Raw genomic sequence first — 20261 nt, 5'->3', positions numbered from 1 at the left:
GCTCCATAAACATACAGATGGCTGGATGAGTGGATGGACAGGAGGACGGACAGAAGGAAGGGCAGGAAGACGCAGGGAAGACAGTGCAGACCCGTCTTGCGGGGAGAAAAGCGCGCCCCAGCCTTCCCCACTGCCCGGGGAAGAAGCACAGCACAGAGGCCATGGCCGAGGCCTCTCGGCCCCTCCCATTTAATGATGTCACAGCCTGCGACTTAGTGCCTGCAGCAGGGGAGCTGAGGGCCCTCGCTGCCTGGAGGCCAGGCGGAGGCCAGGCAGGGGCGGGGCAGGAGGCTGGGACACGGGGCTGAGGCTCCCGTCTGCCCGGGGAGTGAGCAGGGAAACTCAGGCTCCCTCTAGCCACCAGTTGCTGGAACCTTTGGTTTTTGTTTGTTTTCCAGTTTCTGTCCTTGAGAAAGCTGTCCAGAGTGGCAACAGGGGGCCACTTCCTAAAGGGACAGAGGAGCCTGGGCTGGAGGAGACATCAGCCACAGGTAACACCCAGGGCTCAGGGCTGAAACCCCACCAGCTCCAGAGCCATGGGCAACAGGCCCCTCCAGCTCCCCTGGGGGCCCAGACCCTGATCCCTCAGGGGGGCAGCCTGAGGGTGGGGCCCCAGGGCGGGGGAGAGAGAGAAGCAGAGAGGACAGAGAAACAGAGAGAGAGAGAGAGAGAGCTGCAGAGAAGCAGAGGACGGAGACAGCACTCACCCACTTCAGGGGAGAGGGAGTCCGTTCTGAACCACCCCCGAGGGTCCTGTGCCCCACCCAGACGGGAGTGGACCTGACAGCCCCAGGTCTCAGCTCAGTGCACAGCAGGGGCAAAGGCCACGGAGGGGACCAGCAGGAGGTCAAGGCGGCGTGGCCCCGCTGCGGTCAGCAGGGGCAGAAGGCAGCTGGGTAGAGCCAGCGCTCAGTCCCACCAGATGTCGACGGGCGAGAACTTCCAGAGGTCGGGCTGGCCCATGTGCAGAAGGCCACTGAAGGGGGACGCGCTCCACTGGAACGGGGGCACCTGGTCCCACGTGGGGCCACTGGCTGCCACGAGGCGCAAGGCCTTGGCCAGGGCCCTGCTGGTCACCTAGGGGCAGAGCGGAGCGTCCAACGTCAGCACAGGCTGGGGTCCACGCTGACCCAACCCCGGGGGGCCTGGCGCCCACCCTAATTCCCACCCCAACCACAGCCCAGTTCTGCCCCCACTCCTGCCCTGCCGGCGGCCTGGAGCGCAGCCCTCCCTGTCACACCCTCCCAGCCATGAGATGACCCGCCCACAGCGCCGGCCGGCACAGCCAGCACCTTGACATCAATGCCCCCGTGGGAGCGCTGCTGCAGAGCCCGGAAGGGGTAGGAGCCGTTGGCCGGGTTCAGGTCGGAGCGGGCGGAGATGGCGTTCTCCCCGTTGGGCTGGGGGTCGCAGGCCTTGCACAGAGACAGGGGGTCGTGCAGGAAGTCATTGTACCTGGGTGCGGGAAGGGAGGGTCCATCAGTCGTGCTGGCAGGGGAGGCCAGGGAGGGGCCAAACCCCACCTGGAGCAGCCCCCGATACTGCCACCTGCCTTCAATGAGCCCGAGTCTCCCCCAGCGCTGGGCTCCCTCGTCATTCCGTCACTATCCTGACCCCCGCTCAGGTACCCCACGCTCCGGGATGCCCCTGGGCTCCATCCCCAGTCAGGCTGGAGGCCCCGCCTTGTCCCCTTGGTAGCATTTCTGGGGGCTCAGGCAGCCCTAGTTACACCCAGTGTCCATGTGAGTGCCTGACGCTTCTCCGGGTCTCCACGGGGCCGGGGGACCCCTGGAGACCATGGGGGACATGCTTGGCGCTGTGTGTCCAGTACCAAGCCCAGTGCCCAGCACAGGGTGGTCACTCAGCAGCAGTTCAGTGTCCCCACCTGTCCCAGGACTCATGGTGAATGGGGCCACAGCCCTGCTAGACCAGCCGTTACACACTGTCACCCTGCCGGTCCCTGGGCCAGTTGTGAGGTTTAAATGAGTGACAACGGACACCACGGAGCTCTCATTGTCCCGCACGCACCTCATCAGCTGGATCATGGAGGTCATGTCGTGCACCAGCGACTGGTTCCGCTGGAAGATCTGGGCCCGGGGGCTTCTGTCGTAGGAGAACCAGTCCCCATACTGAGCCACTAGGGCCTGCAGCCCACTGGCGTTGAACACGGTCTCGAAGGACCTGCGGGGATGAGGGCGGTCACTCATGACTCCCACTGACCTCACGGGCCGTGGCAGTCGCACCAGAAGATGAGCACTAACGACCGTCAGGACACCACCAGGACAGCAATAAAAATGTCTTTGGTTTGTGTTGTGGGGTGGCTGAGCTGGGGCTCTGGGGGTCCAAGGGACATGGCTTCAAACCCTGGCTGTATCACTGACCAGCTGTGGGACCTTGGGAAGGTTAGACACCCTCTCAGGGCCTCGGTGTCACCTTCTGTGAAATGGGAACAGGAGCTGTGGCTGGCCGGTTGCCAGGATCAAAGGACACAACCCAGGTAAAGCGCCGTAAGCGGCAGGAGGAGCGGCCCAGTTAAAGCAGATCCAGGCGGGGAGCCACCCACGGCAGGGTCAGCACCTGAGACGGGCCACCCCCATTACCCTGCGGAAGTCACGTGAGTGCCAACCTAAGTCCCACCACTGCACCACAGAACTGCCAGGGCCTTTCTGGCCCAGAAGCGGGTTGGGTGGGAATCCCGTGGGACAGCCCCTCACCAGCACAGGGGGCTGAGCACGGGGTCGGGCAGGGAGGAGCACCTACGGGATGTTGTAGCTGGCCCAGTAGGTCTTCCGGTAGAGCTCCGAGGTCTTGTCGGCCACCACCACCATGCCCCTGGGACCAAGAGAAGCAGGACAGGAGTGGTGAGAAGAGGGGCCCGTGGGGACCCCCTTGGTTCACCACTGCCTGGAGGTAGGTCATGCCCTGAATCTTGAGCCCCAGCCAGGGCTGCCATCTCTTCCTACCTCACTTTCCTTAGATTTCCCCTCACACGCCTCCCGCCTCTGCCTCTGTGGTTCCCTCTGCCTGGAGGGCCCAGCCCCTCCCCCCCCCCCCGGGGACTCACGGGATCTGCTCCAGGATGGTGAGCACCCTGCTCCCAGGACTGGGCCCGCCGGGGACGAATGCTTTGTAGTCCACGATCATCCACTGGTTGTTGTACCTGCCAGACCCGAGCAGGGAGGACTGAGCAGACCCTGGGACTGCAGCCCCGGCCTCCCCCTGCCCCCAGCGCCCCACACAGCCAGGAATCACAGGGCATGGATGGCCTGGGGGTGCCTGGCCATCTGACCGTCACTCTGGAGGCTGCAGCCGGGCCAGGTGTGCTCCAGCTCTTTCAGCACATGGCCTGCTCCAGAGGACTCTATGGCTCCCCAGTGCCTGCCGGAGCAAAGGTCAGTTCTGCCCCATGTCCTGAGACCCTTGCTGTCTGGTTCCGGTGTCTCTGGTGCACAGAGCCCTCCTCCACCCACGTCCAGCTCCTTGGACGGCCCTCCTCACTGTCCCCAGAGCTCTCAAGTTCCAAAGCTCTTCCTGTCCTTCCCCTGGCGGCCTTTCCCTGGGTGGAGAAGCCTGCATGAGAGGGGTGAATGCTTTCCCTCCCTGAGCCTCAGTTTCCCCGTGTATCAAACAGGGGAGGCGGCTCTAATGAGAGTCTGTGACAGCGCTCTGCAGGGGTGCGGGGTAGTGGCTCTGGTGCCACAGTAGGCCCCCCAGGGACTGAGCGTTGGGGGGGGTTGGTCCATTTCTTGGGTGGGGAGGCCACGGTGCCCAAAGCCCACTCACGTGCCACTGTTGAAGCGCTTGAAGACATCCGCCCAGGTGTCCCCGTCCACGGCCAAGCGGTTGGCCACAATGTTGCGCACCCACTCCATCACACAGTCCCCGGGCGTCACGTACTTCCACAGCGCCGGGTTCCGGTTGCCAATGGTGGTCTCCAGTGTCACCTGTGGGGGAGCCGAGGGGACGCTGCTTGAAGGGCCAGCTGACTTATAGCTGGGGCACGCTGCCACCAAGGGGCGGTGCTGTGTCAGCGGTAGTTCACGGATTGACTGACAGCTTTAAAACCTTGTCTTCTGGATCAGGGGTCCGTGCTCTCTGGTTCCCTGGATGAGCACTGGGGGGTTCACGCTCCCAAATCCAGCTCTGCCCTGGGGAAGGGCCCGGGGCGCTGTGCCTATGGACTCACCCCCCAAGTCGGTCCACTCTTTCCCCAGAGACAGCAGCCCCCCCCATCCCTGCAGTTTCCCAGGGAACATTCGGTGACTGGATGCTGCTAGCCCAGCAAACTACTGTGATCTCCACGAACTCACAGCCGCCTCGGGAAAAACACAGTATGGTTATAATGCACCTTCTGGCTGCAAGGTAAACTGAGGACCAGGAGCTAAGAGACTCAGCAAAGGTCATGGCTGGTAAGTGGATGTGCCAAGATTCCATCCCCAAACTTCCAGCTCTTAAATTGGTGCTTGCTCCCCCTACAGCAGGCTATTGGCATGCTTCTCCCTTTTTCGTACAAAGCTGGAAAACAGTGAAATGAAGGCAGTAGCCACAAAGGGCTGTTTGAAAGAGGACCCCTGCAAATCGAGCGGAGCAGCCACGCCCAGGCAGGAAGAGCCTCCTGTCCTCCCTCTGCCCGCTGCACCAAGCTTCCCCAGCCACTGTCCCAGTGAGACCAGCTTGTCCCCAAAGCCCTAGGGGCAGGACAGGGGAGCTCTTCCCCGCCGGGCGAGCGGAGGTACTCAGTGAGTCTGCAGACTTGGATGGAAAACATTACATTTGAACTTTATCAAACGGCAGTTCAGCACCCCCTGCATTGTTAACACGGGTGACACACCACAGGTATCGGCGGCACCTGCGACTGTCCCCAACAGAAACCCAAGTTTCCCACTATGTGACAGGGGTGCACACAGGTCAGAATGTCAGTGATGTTCCTCGTCGCTTCCGAGCGGTGGCAGGTGTGGCAGGTAGCACCTGCCACCCCAGCTTGTGGTTTTACGTGCTGCCAAAGCAGCACCGGTCTGTCAAGCTGACTCAGATAACATTTCGATCAGTGTATTTCGATATCCTTGGCCTCCTTCCGATCCACACATTTTGGTTCACATACTCAGAAACATTCTTTTGAGGGGGTGGCTCACAGGTCCCCAGACAGCCAGAGGGGTCTGTGGCACAAAACCAGGCAAGAACCCGGGTGGCAGGTAAATGTCCCACCTGGACACTTTCCAGGTAACTGGAGTCAACATTTGGGTTGTTCTTCCCCACTCTCCCCACCCAGGATGGTGGCCAGGGGGTCCCCCACACCCACTGCCAGGCCTTCTCATGCCTTTCAACATAAGGTACTAAACCCCACGCTCCCCCAAAAAACTAACAAAAGAACTCCCCGCCCCCACCAGGAATCTGCTCTGCTTGAGGGTTCTTTAAATTCATGTTCTTCCTCCTCCAGTGTTGCCCTGGAGACCGCGGGGCTTGCTGCGGGGGCAAGGGGTGCCAGGGGCAGATTTCTAAACGAGTTTGGACCCTGGCCAGGAAAACTGATAAAAACAACACATTGTAAACACCATTTATTCAGAAAACCTGGCCAGGTTAGAGGGGGTTATGTGGAGGGCAAGAGAGAAGGCAGTATTTCACAGCGAGGCCATTGCGGGGAGGGACGGCTTCTCCTAAATACTTAAGAACAAACCGAGGTCACTGAGGTCAAGGATATTTCATAAGGTCCCCAAGGCAGGCAGTTGCTGAGGAGCTGAGTTACAATGCAGAGTCCCAGGCTGGCCACAGGTCCTGGAGGCCCAGGTGGGGCCTGGGAACCCTCGTTCAAGAAGCCCCACCCTATGTGTGGTCTTGGATGGGCACCAGCCTTATCAGGTGATCCCTTTATAAGGTCAATAAATGTTTAACCACTATGGTGTACACCTGAAACTAATATAATAATGTATGTCAACTGTAACTAATTAAAAAAAATAAGCCCCACCCAGTGGCCCAAGCATCACGAGAAAACATGCCTCGGCCCACGGGCCCGCCGGGGCTGCCAGGTGAGGAGCGGCCTGGGGAGAACGGCAACCAACACGAGAGGGGGACTCACCAGCCCGCTGCCCAGGATGTAGAAGTCGTCACAGGAGAAGATGGTGCCGGGGTAGGAGGAGAACACCAACTCATTGCCAGCAGCCAGGGGAGAGTCCTCTGTAGGGGGACAGCGTGCGGGGGGTGGGGTGCTGCTCAGACGAGCCCGCCTGGACGGGAGCCCCACACCTTGCTCTCTGCTGTTTAGCGAACCAGGCATTTGATGTGTGTGAAGTTTGATAGTTTATATAAAACAAACTATATATGTATATGGTTTGTTTACTAGTACTGTTACTGGCTTTGCCTGCTTTTTTTTTTTTAATTACAAAGACCTATTGTAAAAAACAATTCAGAGGGCGGTACCCAGAAATTTGAGAGCATGAGCTTTGTTTAGGGAGGAATCCTTTGCCCCAGCTTTATGGAGACATAATTGATAAAAATCATCACTGCTTAAGATATTCAATGTGATGATTCGATACATTGTGAAAAGGTGACTATAATCCAGCTACTTAACACATCCATCACCTCCCAGAGCTCCCCCTCGGGGCGCAGGGCGGGGACAGTTAAGATCTGCTCTCCTGGGGGATTTCAAGTACAGGACAGTTCTGTGGACTCAGTCACCACACTGCACCTCAGGCCCCCAGGACTCATTCATCTTCTCGCTGGAAGCCGGTGCTCCCTGGCCAGCATCTCCCTTTTCCCAGCCCCTGGCGACCACCGTACTACTCCCTGCTCCTGCGACCTCGGCTTGTTCACATCCTACAGGTAAGTGGCATCTGCGGTATTTGTCTGTTTGCATCTGGCTTATTTCATTGATCTCGTGCCCTGGAGGTCCAGCTGTGTGGTGGCAAATGGAAGGATTTCCTTCTTTTTTTTAAGGCTACATAACATGCAAGTGTGTAAGTGTGTGTGTGTGTGTGTGTGTGTGTGTGTGTGTGTGTGTGAATGAATGAGTGTGTGAATTCCTTTATCCGTCCACCCGCCCATGGATACGTAGGTTGTTCCCGTATCTGAGCTATTGTGAATGAGGCTGCAATGAACAGGGGAGAGCAGGTGTCGATCTGAGGTCCTGATCTCATTCCTTTCGAATAAACACCCTGAAGTGGGATTGCTGGGTCACAGAAGAGCGTGGGCTTTGGAGGGAGGAGACCTGGGTAGAATCCCAGCTCAGTCTCAATTTATTAATTCTTTGGCCCACAGCAAGCTCCTAAACCTTTCTGAGCCTCAGTCCCCTTATCTGGGACAGAGGGAACTTTCTTGGGTGAGAGAAATGTTCTCTGTCATTACTGAATGGCCGTGACAAGACTGTACATGTTTGTCCAAACCCATCAAATTATCCACTCTACAATGTGTATGTAAGCTATCCATCAATAAAATTAACCCCCCCAAAAAATCAAACTTAGTCTGAAATGTCATTTATCACCCACTAAAATGGCAAAAACTTCAAGTGAACCATAACACCCAGTGCTGGCAAACTTGCGGTGAAAATCGACACCCTCAGAGACTAGCCGGGGAAGCTCAAACTGGCCCATCCGACCCTGGAGGCAATTTGGCTGTATTTCTCCAGAGACCGTAACTTTAATTGTGCCCATCTTTTCACCCAGCCCTTCCACGAGGAAACATCTCTGGGGGCGGGGGCGGGGTGGGGAGCACTCATGTTCGCTGCAGCATTGTTCCAAATAGCAAATCCCTGGAAACGACCCCAAACCTCAACTGGGGGTGCGTTAAGCTGAACATGTAGCTGTTAAAATGTGGACCGAAGGGTATCATGGGAGATGCGTCTCCTCACCTGTGAGACTGGAAGGTAGTCACATATTACCGTGCAATACAAATGAAAGCGAATGGAAAATTGAGGTACTTTCTAAAAAGAAGTCTAGAGAAAACATACGCAAGTGTTCAGAGAACTGATCTCTCGCGGGGTGTCGGGTGTTTGAGTGATTCTCACTGCGTGCAAGTGTTTTGCTGTAGCTTCCAATTTCCTGTCACAGGCGTGTAAGACTTACGTGGGTTTTTTGCAAAGATACCAAAATGTTCACGGGAATGCAGCAATGCGGGTGAGAGACCTGCAGCTGCAGCCACAGGCATGGCCGTGGGCTGTCGCAGATGCCCCGCTGAGCGGACACAGACGTGCACAGTCTGGGTGCTCCGAGCACAACCGGGCAAACCTACTCTGTGTGGTAAGAAGTCGGGACAGGCAGGATGCTGGACCGGCAACAGTACCTGGCACGGGACGGGGGGAGAAGCTTCTGGAGACTGGGAATGCTCTGCTCCTCACACCAGGCGCCACGCACAGGCCTGTGCTCACCGTGCACAAATTCCAGCTACACCCTTAGGATGTGCGCGCCTTCCGGTATAAATGTCAGTCGGGAGGTTTACTTAAGATTTAAATGAAGGGGCATCAGGTTGTCTTCAAACCACCACTGCAGGTGACATCCTTGTCCACGCTCCCTGTGCAGAATTGCTACGTTTCTGTACAGACAGATCTGAGCTACAGAACCGCTGGTCATGGGAGTGACAGCTTGCAAATTGTGTCGGATGCTGGCTGGGTTCCTCTTCAAAGTGGCCATGCCAAGCCCTAGTCACATTAGCACTGACTGAGGGTGTACATTTCCCCACCTTCTCGCCACCTCCTGGCAATGGTAAGTTTTTAAGTTTGGCCAAGAGGGAGGCACTGTGAACATCTGGCAGGGGCCACCCCTGGCGTTCAGTCTAGGGTAGGGCAGGGGAGGCACCGTGGGGTGGTGGGCCTCAGCTGCCAGGTTTTTGCCTCCGACAGAAAGAGGGCCTTCGTGCCTTCCTCCCGTGGTTTGCAAAATTGGCTCCAATTCTTCCTGTGCTTGCATCCACACCATCGAGATGTGACTCTGCAGTTCCTTACATCAGAGAGCGGGGTCTAGGCCCCCACTTCTCAAATCTGAGTGGTCACCTGACTTGCTTCGGGCATCAGGACACTATCAGGACCAGTCGTTTAGCTCTAGCCCTCGGGAGGCCTTACGTACTTCCCTGCCCGGAGGTCACGGCACAAGCCTGAGCTGGCCTGCTGAGCTTAGCCACAAAGGTCAGCTACCCCATCATGCCAGCTGACAGCCAACCCCCAGGCCGAGGAGTAAGGCCATGCTGGGTCAGTCAGCTGGCCCCAGCTGAGCCCAAAAGCATCAGTGGGCCAGGTAAGATCAGCCAGGTCAGGCCTAGGACAACTCGGCCACCCAGCTGACCCGCAGACATGTGACAAAAGCAAATGGCTGTTTTAAGCTGTGGTTGTTTTAAATGGGGGGGGGCATTTGTTATGCAGCACTAGCTAACAGATATACCTTGTGAAATAAAAACCTAGAGAAACTTAACATACTGAAAACAAGATAAGCCCTGGCTGGTGTGGCTCAGTGGATTGAGCCTCAGCCTACAAACTGAAAGGTCACTGGGTCTATTCCTGGTCAGGGTTGCAGGCCCTGGTCGTCTGCTGGGGACATGTCAGAGGCAATGAGTTGGTGTTTCTCTCCCTCTTTCTCCCTCCCCTCTCTCTAAAAGCAGATAAATCAAATCTTTAAAAAACAGTAAGATGAGCCCTTAGAATGCTCCTACAGTGACCGTGGTGGGTCCTAGCAGCCCCCCCCCACCCCATGTGCCCACATCCACCCACCTCGGGGGCCTTCCCGGAACTGGAACCGGTACTTCTTGATGATGCGCAGCATGTTCTGGTAGGAGTTCCAGGTGTTGTGGGCGACCAGGAGGTCGCTGTGTCCGGGCAGCAGCTTGATGAGGGCAGAGCAGGAGCCAGAGCCCAAAGTGTGCCTGGTCTTGGTCTTATTCAGGGCCAGCTCCAGATCTTCCAGGTCCCCAGAGAGCTGCAACAGGCTGCAGAGGCCGGGGCACCACAGGGTCACCACACCTGCTCCCAGGGCTGTAGTGGACCTACTGCGCAGAGGGGGACGCTCAGCTTCCAGTGGGGCTAGGCGGTGGGTCTGAGGCCACGTAGCCGGGAAGTGGCAGGGCCAGTCCTGGAGCTCGGGTCTGTCTGACTACAAAGTATGCGGCCCTCTCCCCTACCCTGTCCATTCTGGGGGGGCGCACTTACAGGAACCCCAAGGGTTTGATGGTGAACTTCCCAGTTGGAAAGGTCACACTGCCTTCATAGCTGTCCTCTAGGCCTTTCAGCTGCAGGAGGGTCAGCCGCACCTGGGGAGGGGGCAGAGGACAAGGGGCAGAGGGAGGGTGAGGCCTTCCTGCAGGGGGAAGGGCCTGGCCTGAGGGTCCAGACAGAGCCGGCCTAGGTCACCCTCCAGGCTCCCGCCAGCCCTGACGCCCCCTTACCACCACCTACTCGTCCACGTCAAGCAGCTTCCTGCCTTCAGTTAATTAACGGTATGCCCCTGCCCTGTGCCAACTCCCAAACCACACCCACTTAAGAGTCTAGCCCAAAGCCACCTCCTCCAGGAAGCCTCCCAGGACGTTCTGAGTTTAGCTACTGGCTGCACTGCTGTGTCAGAGCACCTGTCTCATGTGGCTGGCTCCTCCCCATCGTGACTGTCATAGTTCTGTAACCATGGAGTATCATCCCTGTGTCCCCGCGGGGCCTCGGCCTGTGCGGGTGTCCACCAGGCCCTTAGAAAGCATCTGCAAGAGGGATGGTGTGTGGCTGAATGGACAGATGGGTGTGTGGGTGGACAGATGGGTGGACAGTGAGAAATTCTGCTTAGCGACAGGTGCACCTCACCTGGCCCAGGTGAGGTGGAGGTGCTCACAGTCTCAGACAGCCACTTTCTAGAGGCTGCCGGTGGTGCACCCTTCACCGTTAAACTCTTGCGGTGTTCCACGGAACCCACACATAAATGACTTTGCTGACGGCCCGGCCAGTGGCCCAGAGGCAGAGCCTCCTCCCTGCGTCCCCCGGCTACTCGGCAGCTCCCCCAAGCAAAGGAAAACAAAACTTCCGGTGTTCTAGCTCTCCCCTTTCCCTTTCTTCTTTTAGGAAGACTGTTTTCTGATGTGATCCATCGGCCAAGCCACCTCCCTCATGTGCAAGCAAAACAATGTGTTGACAATGAACTATAGCGATTCTTTGACTGTATGGGGCAGAATGGGCTGGAGAGACAGGCAGGTCAGGATGGGCGGCCGGAGTTCCACCAGGCGGGTGGATGGATGGATGGATGGATGGATGGATGGAAGGAAGGAAGGAAGGACAGGTGGAGACTGAACAGACCGATGAATGGCAGGTCAGCCGCAAGGGATGGGGACAGTGATGGACCCATCAAAGGGCCGGCCACAAGGGGCAGGGGTCAGAGGAGTCACCGGCTGGAAGAGCAGCAGCCCCGGTGGTGGCAGGTCCCCAGAGTGGACCCCACCCTCTGCCCCACCCCACCGAGCACGGTGGCCACGCCCACCTGGTGCCAGTAGGCAGAGTCCTTGTTCAGCTCCATCTCCCTCTGCATCCACTCCAGGTTGGCCTCCAGGAAGCTCTTGAGCTTCTCGCAGTAGCCGACTTCGTACTCGAAGGGGCCGCAGTAGTTCACCACCGTGTTCATCCAGTGCATGTAGATGAGCTGTGGGGCGGGCGGGGCGAGGGCAGGGCAGCCAGGCTTTGTAACCGAAATCTGCCCTAGATTACACTTCCTCTGTCACTGGGGCCCCCGATCTATCTAAGTATCCACTAAGTCAACGAGGCACAGGCCTGGCCCGAGGTCTGGCCACCTCCGCAGCCATCAAGGTGCCCAAAACTGCCACCAGGGGTCAGAACGAGAAGTGCAGCTTTTATGAGAAGCTGTCACTGCATGCTGTCCCCTGTGACGCGCTCCTTCCCTCTCGCCATCATGCATCTCAGGTTCACCCACGGTGCTCTTTCCTTTTCACCCTCTGGACCACCGCACCGTGCGACTGCACTGTCTCTGGTGACCCGTCCACCACTGGTGGCACCTGGCTGCTCCCACCTCAGGGCGACTTTGAACACCTCTTGCACACCCTCGGGTCACCACTAGGGACTGGGACATGTGCATGACTGACTCTACAAGTTGTTGCCAAGTTATTTTCCAGAGTAGGTGCCACCCAGTGTGGGCGCCGGACGGTCCCACCACAGCCCCGACTTCTGAGATGTGTGACAGCCACTCTCATGAAGTTCCAACTCAGGTACAGCAAAATGATACGTTGTCTAAGGATTCATTGCACGTTGTGGAACTCACTTAACTGGAGGCAGGGAGTGGAAAGGACTCAAACGTCCATCCACCAGTGAATGAATGAATGAATGAATGAATGAATGAATAAAACAGCACGCCTTTGCCCTGGACCACTGTTTGGCCATAAAAAGGAATGGGGTGCCGACACCTATTACAACACGGATGAGCCCTGTACACCTGACACTCAGTGAATGAAGCCAGCCACAGAGGACCAGATATTGTAGGATTCCATCCCTTTAAGGTGACAAGAATGTTCTGGAACTAAATGGTGGTGACGGCTGCACAACTTTATAAAGACATTGTAAAAGCCACTGACCTGGACACTTTAAAATAGTGAGTTTACCAGCACATGAGTTGTATCTCAACATCAGTGACCGACTGAATGAGAACGAAGCCCCCACCTTTAGGGGCGGGGGCGCCTCTGGGGGAAAGGGAAGCAGGGCGGTGGGCTTGGGAGGGGGCTTCAATAATATCAGTAACATTCTAGGTTTCTACTTGGGTGCTCACTTTAATATTGTGCTTTGTAACCTGGAATAGGTGATTTTTTTATATGCATTAAATAGTGCCTCGTGTGAGGAGAGCCCGTGAGCCTTTCGCCCCACACAGATGAAGGGCAGGGGCTGGGAGTGGGCGGCCCACTCTGCACGCAGCTCAGCACTCTCCAGAGCCTCCTGGGGAGCACGTTTGGTGGGGTAGGGGGACGGGAGCCCCGGTGTCCCCGTCTGATCCGTACCTCCTCGGACACAGCAGCCTCCACCACCCCCGCCGCGTAGGCCTGCAGGCTGTCATTGTGGTGGCCATCCGTGTGCAGCTCCAGGAAGGCCCACCTGGAGAGGGAGGAGGGGGGACATTGGGTCAGCACGGGAACAGGTGCAAAGCCGGCGCTCAGCTCGGCACCCGGCCGTTTCCGGGGTCAAACCATCATAAACCACAGTGACGAACTGCCTTCCACATGATGTCTGTCCGTCTGCCTTTGTGTGCACGTGTCAGGCCGAATCCCTCGAAGAGGAAATGCTGGGTCAGTGGCATTTCTCACTTTCATGGCTACTGACAAGCACCCTCCCACTAAAAGCTGTGCTAACCTTCCCCCACCCGACAGTAATGCCAGCTGACAGCTCTTGAGGTCTTCCACTGTGCCAGGCACTGTGCTAGCCACTTGCGCACCTGTTAACACTCGCATCCTCACGACAACCCTACAGAGTCACACAGTCAGGTGCCCGTCGTACAGAATGGGAGGAAATTAAAGCGCGGAGCCACGTAACTGCTGTGGCGGAAGGCGCTGCCGCCCCCTCTGCCCATATCCATGCTCTTTGCTGGGTCACTTTGTGGTCAGTCCTTACCACAAATGACCAAGCGTCCTTCTGCACCCCCTTACTCTGGGCTCAGTCACGCCACGTGACTTTGGCCATCTGGAGTCAGGGTTGTGGGTCGAAGCGACTGTGCTAGTTATAACATCGGCCTCCTGGAGGAGACCTGTGCTTCCACCAGACCTCTTGTGCCTCTGCTATCGCCATACAAAGAACACGCCCGGCCAGCACGGGGGACCCAGGAAGATGAGACACATGAAGCCTGCAGGTCTGCAGACCTACAGCACAAAGCAGAGTTGCCCCCACTGCCCCCTGGACCTGTGAGGGTAAACGGTTGCCATTTTTAGCCACCGGGTTTGGGCAGCGGTTTGTTACACAGCATGGTTGCCCAGTACGAGCTGATACACTTGCCCAAGGTCAGGGAGCTAGCAAAGGGCAGAGCCAGGATGCAGTTCTAGGCAAGCCAGTCCCCACTCCTCCTGTGAAGTCACACGTCTACACTCTCATGTGCATGCAGGTCACTGGAAGTCCTTGTGAGGAAGCCAATTCTGATCAGGACATCTGGGGTAAAGCCCAGAATTCTGCATTTCTACCTGCCAGTCGCAGAACCCCACCAGGGTACATACTGCCTTCCTATAACATATGAACGCCTGTCTGCCCACTTCCTTGCTTAGAATGATTCCTGTCAACCATTTCCATCTTTGCTAAGGTGATAGTCAAAAAAACTCAATCATGTTGTTTTAATTATAGTCCCATAACTAGTTGTTACATACATTTTCTTATTTGTATTGGTCATTTATAGTTCTTTGGTTTGGTCCTCCATCCATTGCAGGTGAAGAGAAGAGGCAGATGCCTGACCCCCACCCTTCACAAACTGACTCAGTCACCCCAGGCCAGCGGCTCTGCTGCCTGGGGCCCAGCCTACCCAGAATCTCCCTTTCACCTCACTGCTGAGTTCTCAAGAGGGTGCCTGGAGGGCCTCAGTGTCCCCGATATAAAATGGGGCTTCCGATGGTTTTCCCTACATCACAGCCCCACGTGCTGGCAGGCTCCTCAGGAAAGGGGCCTGTGGGTCTGAGAGCAGGCAGCGAGAGACGGGACAGAAAAGATGCTGGAGTGGCGAAGTGAGAGCGAGAAGGGCAGAAGAGGCCCGGGCTCACATCTAGGCCTCAGTTTCCCCATCTGTAAATGGGGCAGAGGAGACCTGCTCCTGTCTCTTTCACTCTTTCCTTCGGTAAATAAACGGAGCTGCTTTCTGTGATCCCATTGACTTTCCTAGGAAGCCACACCTTTGGGTGAAGAAACTAGCTCAGAGAGGCGCAGTGACCTGCCCGTGGTCACAGAGCAGTGGAGCTGGGCCTGCAAGAGCCCCCCCCCCCCATGGGCACAACCAAGGAAGCCCTCGCAGCCCAGTGGGGGCCTCCTGGAGCCAAAGTCCCCTCCCCGGCTGGGCCTCCCCTCTGTGTTTCCTCCTCTAGCAGGCACCCAGGCAGAGCTATGTCATGCCCTCTTGGCTTGGCTAAGCAGGCCCAAAGATGTGTGTGAGTCAGCAGAGAACAGGTCACCAGATACCAGTGTCACGGAGTCACAGAGCTCTGGTTCCCTCCATTGGTGCCAGCCAACCCTGTGGCCTCCTCTCCCTGGGAGCCTCCCCAAATTAGCTCCGCCCAGCTCCTGTGTCTGCAGCAAGCCCATCCCCCCCAATTTCCCTTCTATCTGATATCCACCCAAGTACCACAAAGCACAAGAATGAGGATGACCCGGGTCTCCCCAACACCTGCAGGAATTAATGCATGTCAGCAAACAGGAGGTGGGGGCAGTGGCCATGCCTACAGGAGAGGGCCACATAGTTTAAGCACGGGGATAAGCCCAGGATGGGATGGGACGCCGAGTTCCCGAAGACCCCCAGCAAAGCCTGGATCCAAAGCCTGGGCCCCGCTGACAAGGTTAGAGGCAGACTTCCACCCTCCCACTGACTCAGGTTCCCCCCTATCAAACTGTCTCCCCCACTGAATGGGGAACCCCCACCTGCTCAGTCCTGTGTCCCCAAGGCCAAGCAAACCAGGCGAGTGAATGAATGAATGAATGATTGGGCTCTGGCCCTGGTACAAGGCCTGAGAGGGGCACCACCCAACCTCCCAGCCAGAGCACATCCTCAAAATCTGGGCCACAGAAAGGGAAATGAGAGTCCAGACAGGCGGAGGAGTTAGATGAGAATCATGCAACTGAATGAGAGTCCCAGCAAGAAGGATGGTGACCATGACTGCCAAGGACGGAGCCCTGGGCTCCATACCAGGAGAGAAGGAAGGGAGGAGTGAGCCCAGGCAGTGACTTTCTCTATGAAGAGAAAGGGTCTCTATGAAGTGAAGAACCCTCTGTTTTCTGACTGGCCTGTAACTCAGGCTCAAATCTGCTGCCCTGATTCTGGGACAGAAGCAAGGGACTGGTACCCATGGGGCAAAATACAACCAAGAAAGTTTTTCTGAAGAGTTCACTGCCCCACAGGCCCAGGGGGTGGGGAAGTGAGGCATGGGGCAAGGGGACTGACCTCCCCGGGAAACAGAAGTTACTGCATCACCCACCAGCCCCGGCCCCGGCCCCGGCCCCGAGGGGGTGGGGGGTGGGGGGTACCACGGCTCTGATGACAAGGAACTGGTTTCCAGGGAGACAGCGGTACTGTCACACCAGGCTAAAGGGAACTGGTTCCCATGAGTTGAGGGATGCTGCCTCGGCTCCCACCCTACCAAAGCCCCGGTCCAGATGGCGGTACTGCATCCTGAGAAGCGGGAAACTGACCCCCAGGGGGACAAGGGCACTGTCACGGGCAAGAAGCTTGTCCAAGGGGCAGGTGAGGCCGGGCGCCCACGCCACCCCAACTGGTGCTGCTCGGAATCGAGTCAAGCCTTACCCGGTATCGCGAATGGCGTTGGTGAGATTGGCCCAGGCCACGGCGTCCGGGTGGCGGCCATCCACCAGACGCAGCTGGCCGGTCCCGGAGTCCAAGAGCACCGAGCGGCAGCGGGAGGCGGGTGGGTCCGGACCGCCAGGCCCCCAGGAGGCCTTCGGGGTAGGGATTGCGCCTGTCAAGCCGCTCAGGTACAGTCCGACCAGCAGGGCCAGCGCCCGCGTCAGAGCCAGGGCCGGGCAGGCGCCGGGGGTGACGCACCTCGAGGCCACCATCACTGCGTGGTGCCGGGCACCGCAACCCGGCTGACGTGACAACACTCCGCCGCGCTGGGCGGAGAGAGAGCGGGCTGCGGGAGGAGGCGGGGCTTTAGCCGAGCTCTTCCGGGTGGGCGGGGCCCGGAGTGGGACGTAAGCGGCGGGGCCCATCTTAAAGAGCCCGGCACCGACTCCCCTTCGAAAACCCTGCCTAGCACACTTCCCCCAACTAATTTTTCAAAACTTCAAACACAGAGCAAAGTAGCAAGACGGAAAATAAATACCCATACGTTTGCCATCAATTGCTAATATTTTGTTACAGTTAATCAATTTCTTTATATATCGATATCTATATCTATATCTATATCTATCTATCTATCTATATTGCTCAACCATTTGAGAGTTCATTGAAGGCATCGTGACCTATCAACCCTAAATCCAGCACATAGATATTCAGTATCTCATAAGAAAGAAGACGTCACCCTACTTAACCACAATATACCATTGTAACAGGAAATTTACCATTCACTTAATACTAGTACAGGGTTTTATTCGAAGTTTTCCAATTGTCTCAAAAACGTTCTCTATTTCTTTTAATTTCTTTTGGTCCAGGATCCACTCCTCACACAATACGCAAGAATAAACTTCTAAATGATGAGACTCTAAATGTAAAAGTCAAACTGCAGTACTAGAAGAAAAATATTCTTTTTCTTTAAATTCTCTATTTCCAAAACACCATAAGCAAAATCAAAAGACAACTGACAAACGGGGAGAAATTATTTACAACATATATAGAAAGGGCTAGTATTACTAGTCTATGAAGAGCTCTTTAAATCTGAGGCAGGGGATTGCAAACTAAATAGAAAAATGGGCAAAAAATATAAACAAACAACTCGTGAGAAAAATGTAAAAATGACTCAAACTTATGGAAAATGATTGTTTCATTCACTGTAAGAGAAATGCAAATTATAGCTCACTGAGGGTAAAAGTTTATAATAAAAATATACACTGAAAACAAATGAGTTCATGTAATAAAATTGGTGAGATCTGAATAAGGTCTGTAATTTCGTTAAAAGTTATAACTAACTATGTACGGTGCCAGGTGGTTACTAAAAATACCATGGGAACACTATGTAAAGTATATGATTATCCAACCACTAAGCTGTGCACCCAAAACCAATACAAATAGTATTTGAAGTAAACTGTAATTTAAAAACAAAAATAAAACATTTATATTATATTTGATTCTTTCACCCGTTAAATTTTATTTGGGATACAGTAAAAATTAAAAAATAACGCCCTGGCTGGCATAGCTCAGTGGATTGAACGGCGGCCCACGAACCACACGATCGCGGTTGGATTCTCAGTCAGAGCATATCCCTGGGGTTGCAGGCCAGTTCCTGGCAGGGGACTCACAAGAGGCAATCACACATTGATGTTTCTCTCCTTCTCTCCTTCCCTTCCCCCCTAAAGATAAATAAATAATAAAAATCTTTTTTAAATTTTCAAAAAAAACCTTTAAAAAATTTTTAAAAATAATCATTTAAAGCCCTGGTTGGTGTGGTTCAGTGGGTTGAGCACTGGCCTGCAAAGCAAAACGTAGCCCCTTCGATTCCCAGACAGGACACAGGCCTGGGTTGCGGGCCAGGTCTGCAGTTGGAGGTGTGTGAGAGGCAACCAAGCATCGTTTATCTTGTACACCGATGCTTCTCTCCCTCTCTTCCCTCTCTCTAGAAAACAAATAAAATCCTTAATAATAATGTCTTTAATGTTAAGTATTGTATTGATGTCGATTTCCTGGGTTTTGATCATTGTACTCTGGTTATATAAGATATTATAACTGGGAGAAACTGGGAAAAGGCTACATAGAAATTGTATTACTTAAAAAAAAAAGTGTTGAAGGAAACCACATGAAATATCCCTTCTCACTTCTCACATCAGGAAAAAATTACAAGCTTGCCGATATGCTCACCAGGTGGGCCGGGGAAGTGGTACCCATGCGTCACGGGTCGGTGTGCAGATTGGAGAGAAATGGGTAATGTCTAAGAAAACTGCATGATTTTATTTTCTTTTTTAAGAGATTTTATTTATTTTTAGAGAGAGGGGAGGGAGAAAGACAGGGAGAGAAACATCGATCCTCTTGCAAGCCCCCAACCTGGAGCCTGGCCCGCAACCCAGGCACGTCCCCTGACTGGGAATCAAACCTGCTTCCTACCCACACTAGTCAGGGCTGATTTTACTTTCTGACTGCAATCCACTTCTAAATATTTATACATAAAATTGCCCATTGCAGCATGGTTAGTAATTTTAAAATATTGGAAATGCTCTAAAGGCCATAGAGAGGTAATTCATTACATAACTGTGGAACCTCCACACAAAGAAACACTGTACAGCTGTGAAAACTGAATTAGCCCTGGCTGGTGTAGATCAGTGGATTGAGCGCAGGCTGTGAACCAGAGGGTCTCCAGTTCAATTCCCAGTCAGGGCACATGGGCCAGGTCCTCAGTAGGGGGCACTCGAGAGGCAACCACACACTGATGTTTCTCTCCCTCTCTTTCACCTTCCCTTCCCTCTCACTAAAAATAAATTAATAAAAACTTTAAGAAAAACACTCCTGAAAAAAAACTGAATTAAAGTGACTAAAAAACAGCATTAATTGGAAAAAGCAAACCCCGCTAAAATTACATATAGATGCTATCTTTTGTGTCAGAAAGAAAGGAAAATGAAATTTACTGAAATCTTCTAACTTCTGCAAAAGAAACGCAGGAAAGAAAAACCAGAAACTAGTAAAATTAGTTCCCCAGGAAACAGGTAAGAACAACAGAGTGGTGGAAAGCCAGAAAATGACATATCTCTGAGCAGTACATCTTTCTGTAGAGTTTAGACTTTCGCAGATATGTTAATATTTTGCATTGCTAAAAAAACCCCTCAAATCCTGTGAACCAAAGGATCGAGTTTCAATTCCCAGTCAGGGCATGTGCCTGGGTTGCAGGCCAGTTCCCAGGAGGGGACACACGAGAGGCAACCATACATTGATATTTCTCTCCCTCTCTCCTTCCCTTCCCCTCTAAAGATAAAGAAATACAATCTTAAAAAAAACACACACAAAAACCCTCACATCAACAGGATGGGGAAGATCCATCAAAACACGTACAAACAGAAATAAACAAACCCGACTTGTTTTAAATGAATAATATAACCCACACTGAATGAGTCTTCCACTCTAGGTCATCAGATTGTTCTTTCCCAATACTGTGGGAGTAGAGATTCTGAAATGATCCTCTGCGTATTGGTTGTAGGCGTTGAGCAAATCAATAAATGGAATGTTGACCTGGGGTTCAGGTTTATCCCTGTGGGATAAAAGCCTCAGAAGACGGCTGGGTATTGGGCTGGAAATGCAGGTGTCCGTATGAACTCATGGTTTTTCACATCAGTAGGTGGGAATCTGGGAGCATATCGACATGCATGTTATGCTCCAGCTCTGTCCACTGGAGAGGGCCCGGGAACAGGGACCCCTCGGTGACAATGAGCACAGATCCTGATTTCCACGAAGAGGAGCCCGAGCTCCTGAAGGGAA

The 20261-nt window shown here is 54.5% G+C and overlaps 1 protein-coding gene and 1 long non-coding RNA gene across 2 annotated transcripts; one reads left to right on the top strand and one right to left on the bottom strand.

Moving 5' to 3' along the window:
- Positions 1 to 160: 160 nt before the first annotated feature.
- On the bottom strand, positions 161 to 16787 carry PLBD2 (phospholipase B domain containing 2). Its single transcript, XM_037156254.2, has 12 exons — positions 16431 to 16787; positions 12949 to 13042; positions 11430 to 11588; positions 10124 to 10224; positions 9689 to 9903; positions 6074 to 6171; positions 3784 to 3944; positions 3065 to 3160; positions 2761 to 2832; positions 2029 to 2181; positions 1293 to 1455; positions 161 to 1077 (listed from the first exon to the last, which is right to left on the bottom strand). The coding sequence occupies exons 1-12, from the start codon at positions 16700 to 16702 to the stop codon at positions 910 to 912; spliced, it is 1752 nt and encodes a 583-aa protein (XP_037012149.2). The 5' UTR covers positions 16703 to 16787; the 3' UTR covers positions 161 to 909.
- LOC119057466 (uncharacterized) lies at positions 403 to 11156 on the top strand. Its single transcript, XR_008392391.1, has 5 exons — positions 403 to 491; positions 1249 to 1340; positions 2454 to 6124; positions 6688 to 8690; positions 11018 to 11156. It is a non-coding gene; the product is annotated as an uncharacterized LOC119057466 (long non-coding RNA).
- Positions 16788 to 20261: the final 3474 nt, after the last annotated feature.

The sequence above is a fragment of the Artibeus jamaicensis genome, unplaced genomic scaffold, assembly GCF_021234435.1.
Source record: "Artibeus jamaicensis isolate MK-2021 breed Jamaican fruit bat unplaced genomic scaffold, CSHL_Jam_final contig_525, whole genome shotgun sequence".
NCBI lineage: Eukaryota > Metazoa > Chordata > Mammalia > Chiroptera > Phyllostomidae > Artibeus > Artibeus jamaicensis.
This window is presented reverse-complemented; position numbering and strand designations above follow the sequence as displayed.

Bases quoted from the DNA above. Each gene is read 5' to 3' on its own strand.
- PLBD2 (XM_037156254.2), bottom strand. From the start codon at position 16,702: ATGGTGGCCTCGAGGTGCGTCACCCCCGGCGCCTGCCCGGCCCTGGCT. The intron at 11,589-12,948 runs GTACGGATCAGA...CCCGCCCCACAG, and splicing joins AGGCTGCTGTGTCCGAGGAG to CTCATCTACATGCACTGGAT. The intron at 6,172-9,688 runs GTGGGTGGATGT...GTCCCCCTACAG, and splicing joins GTTCCGGGAAGGCCCCCGAG to AGGACTCTCCCCTGGCTGCT.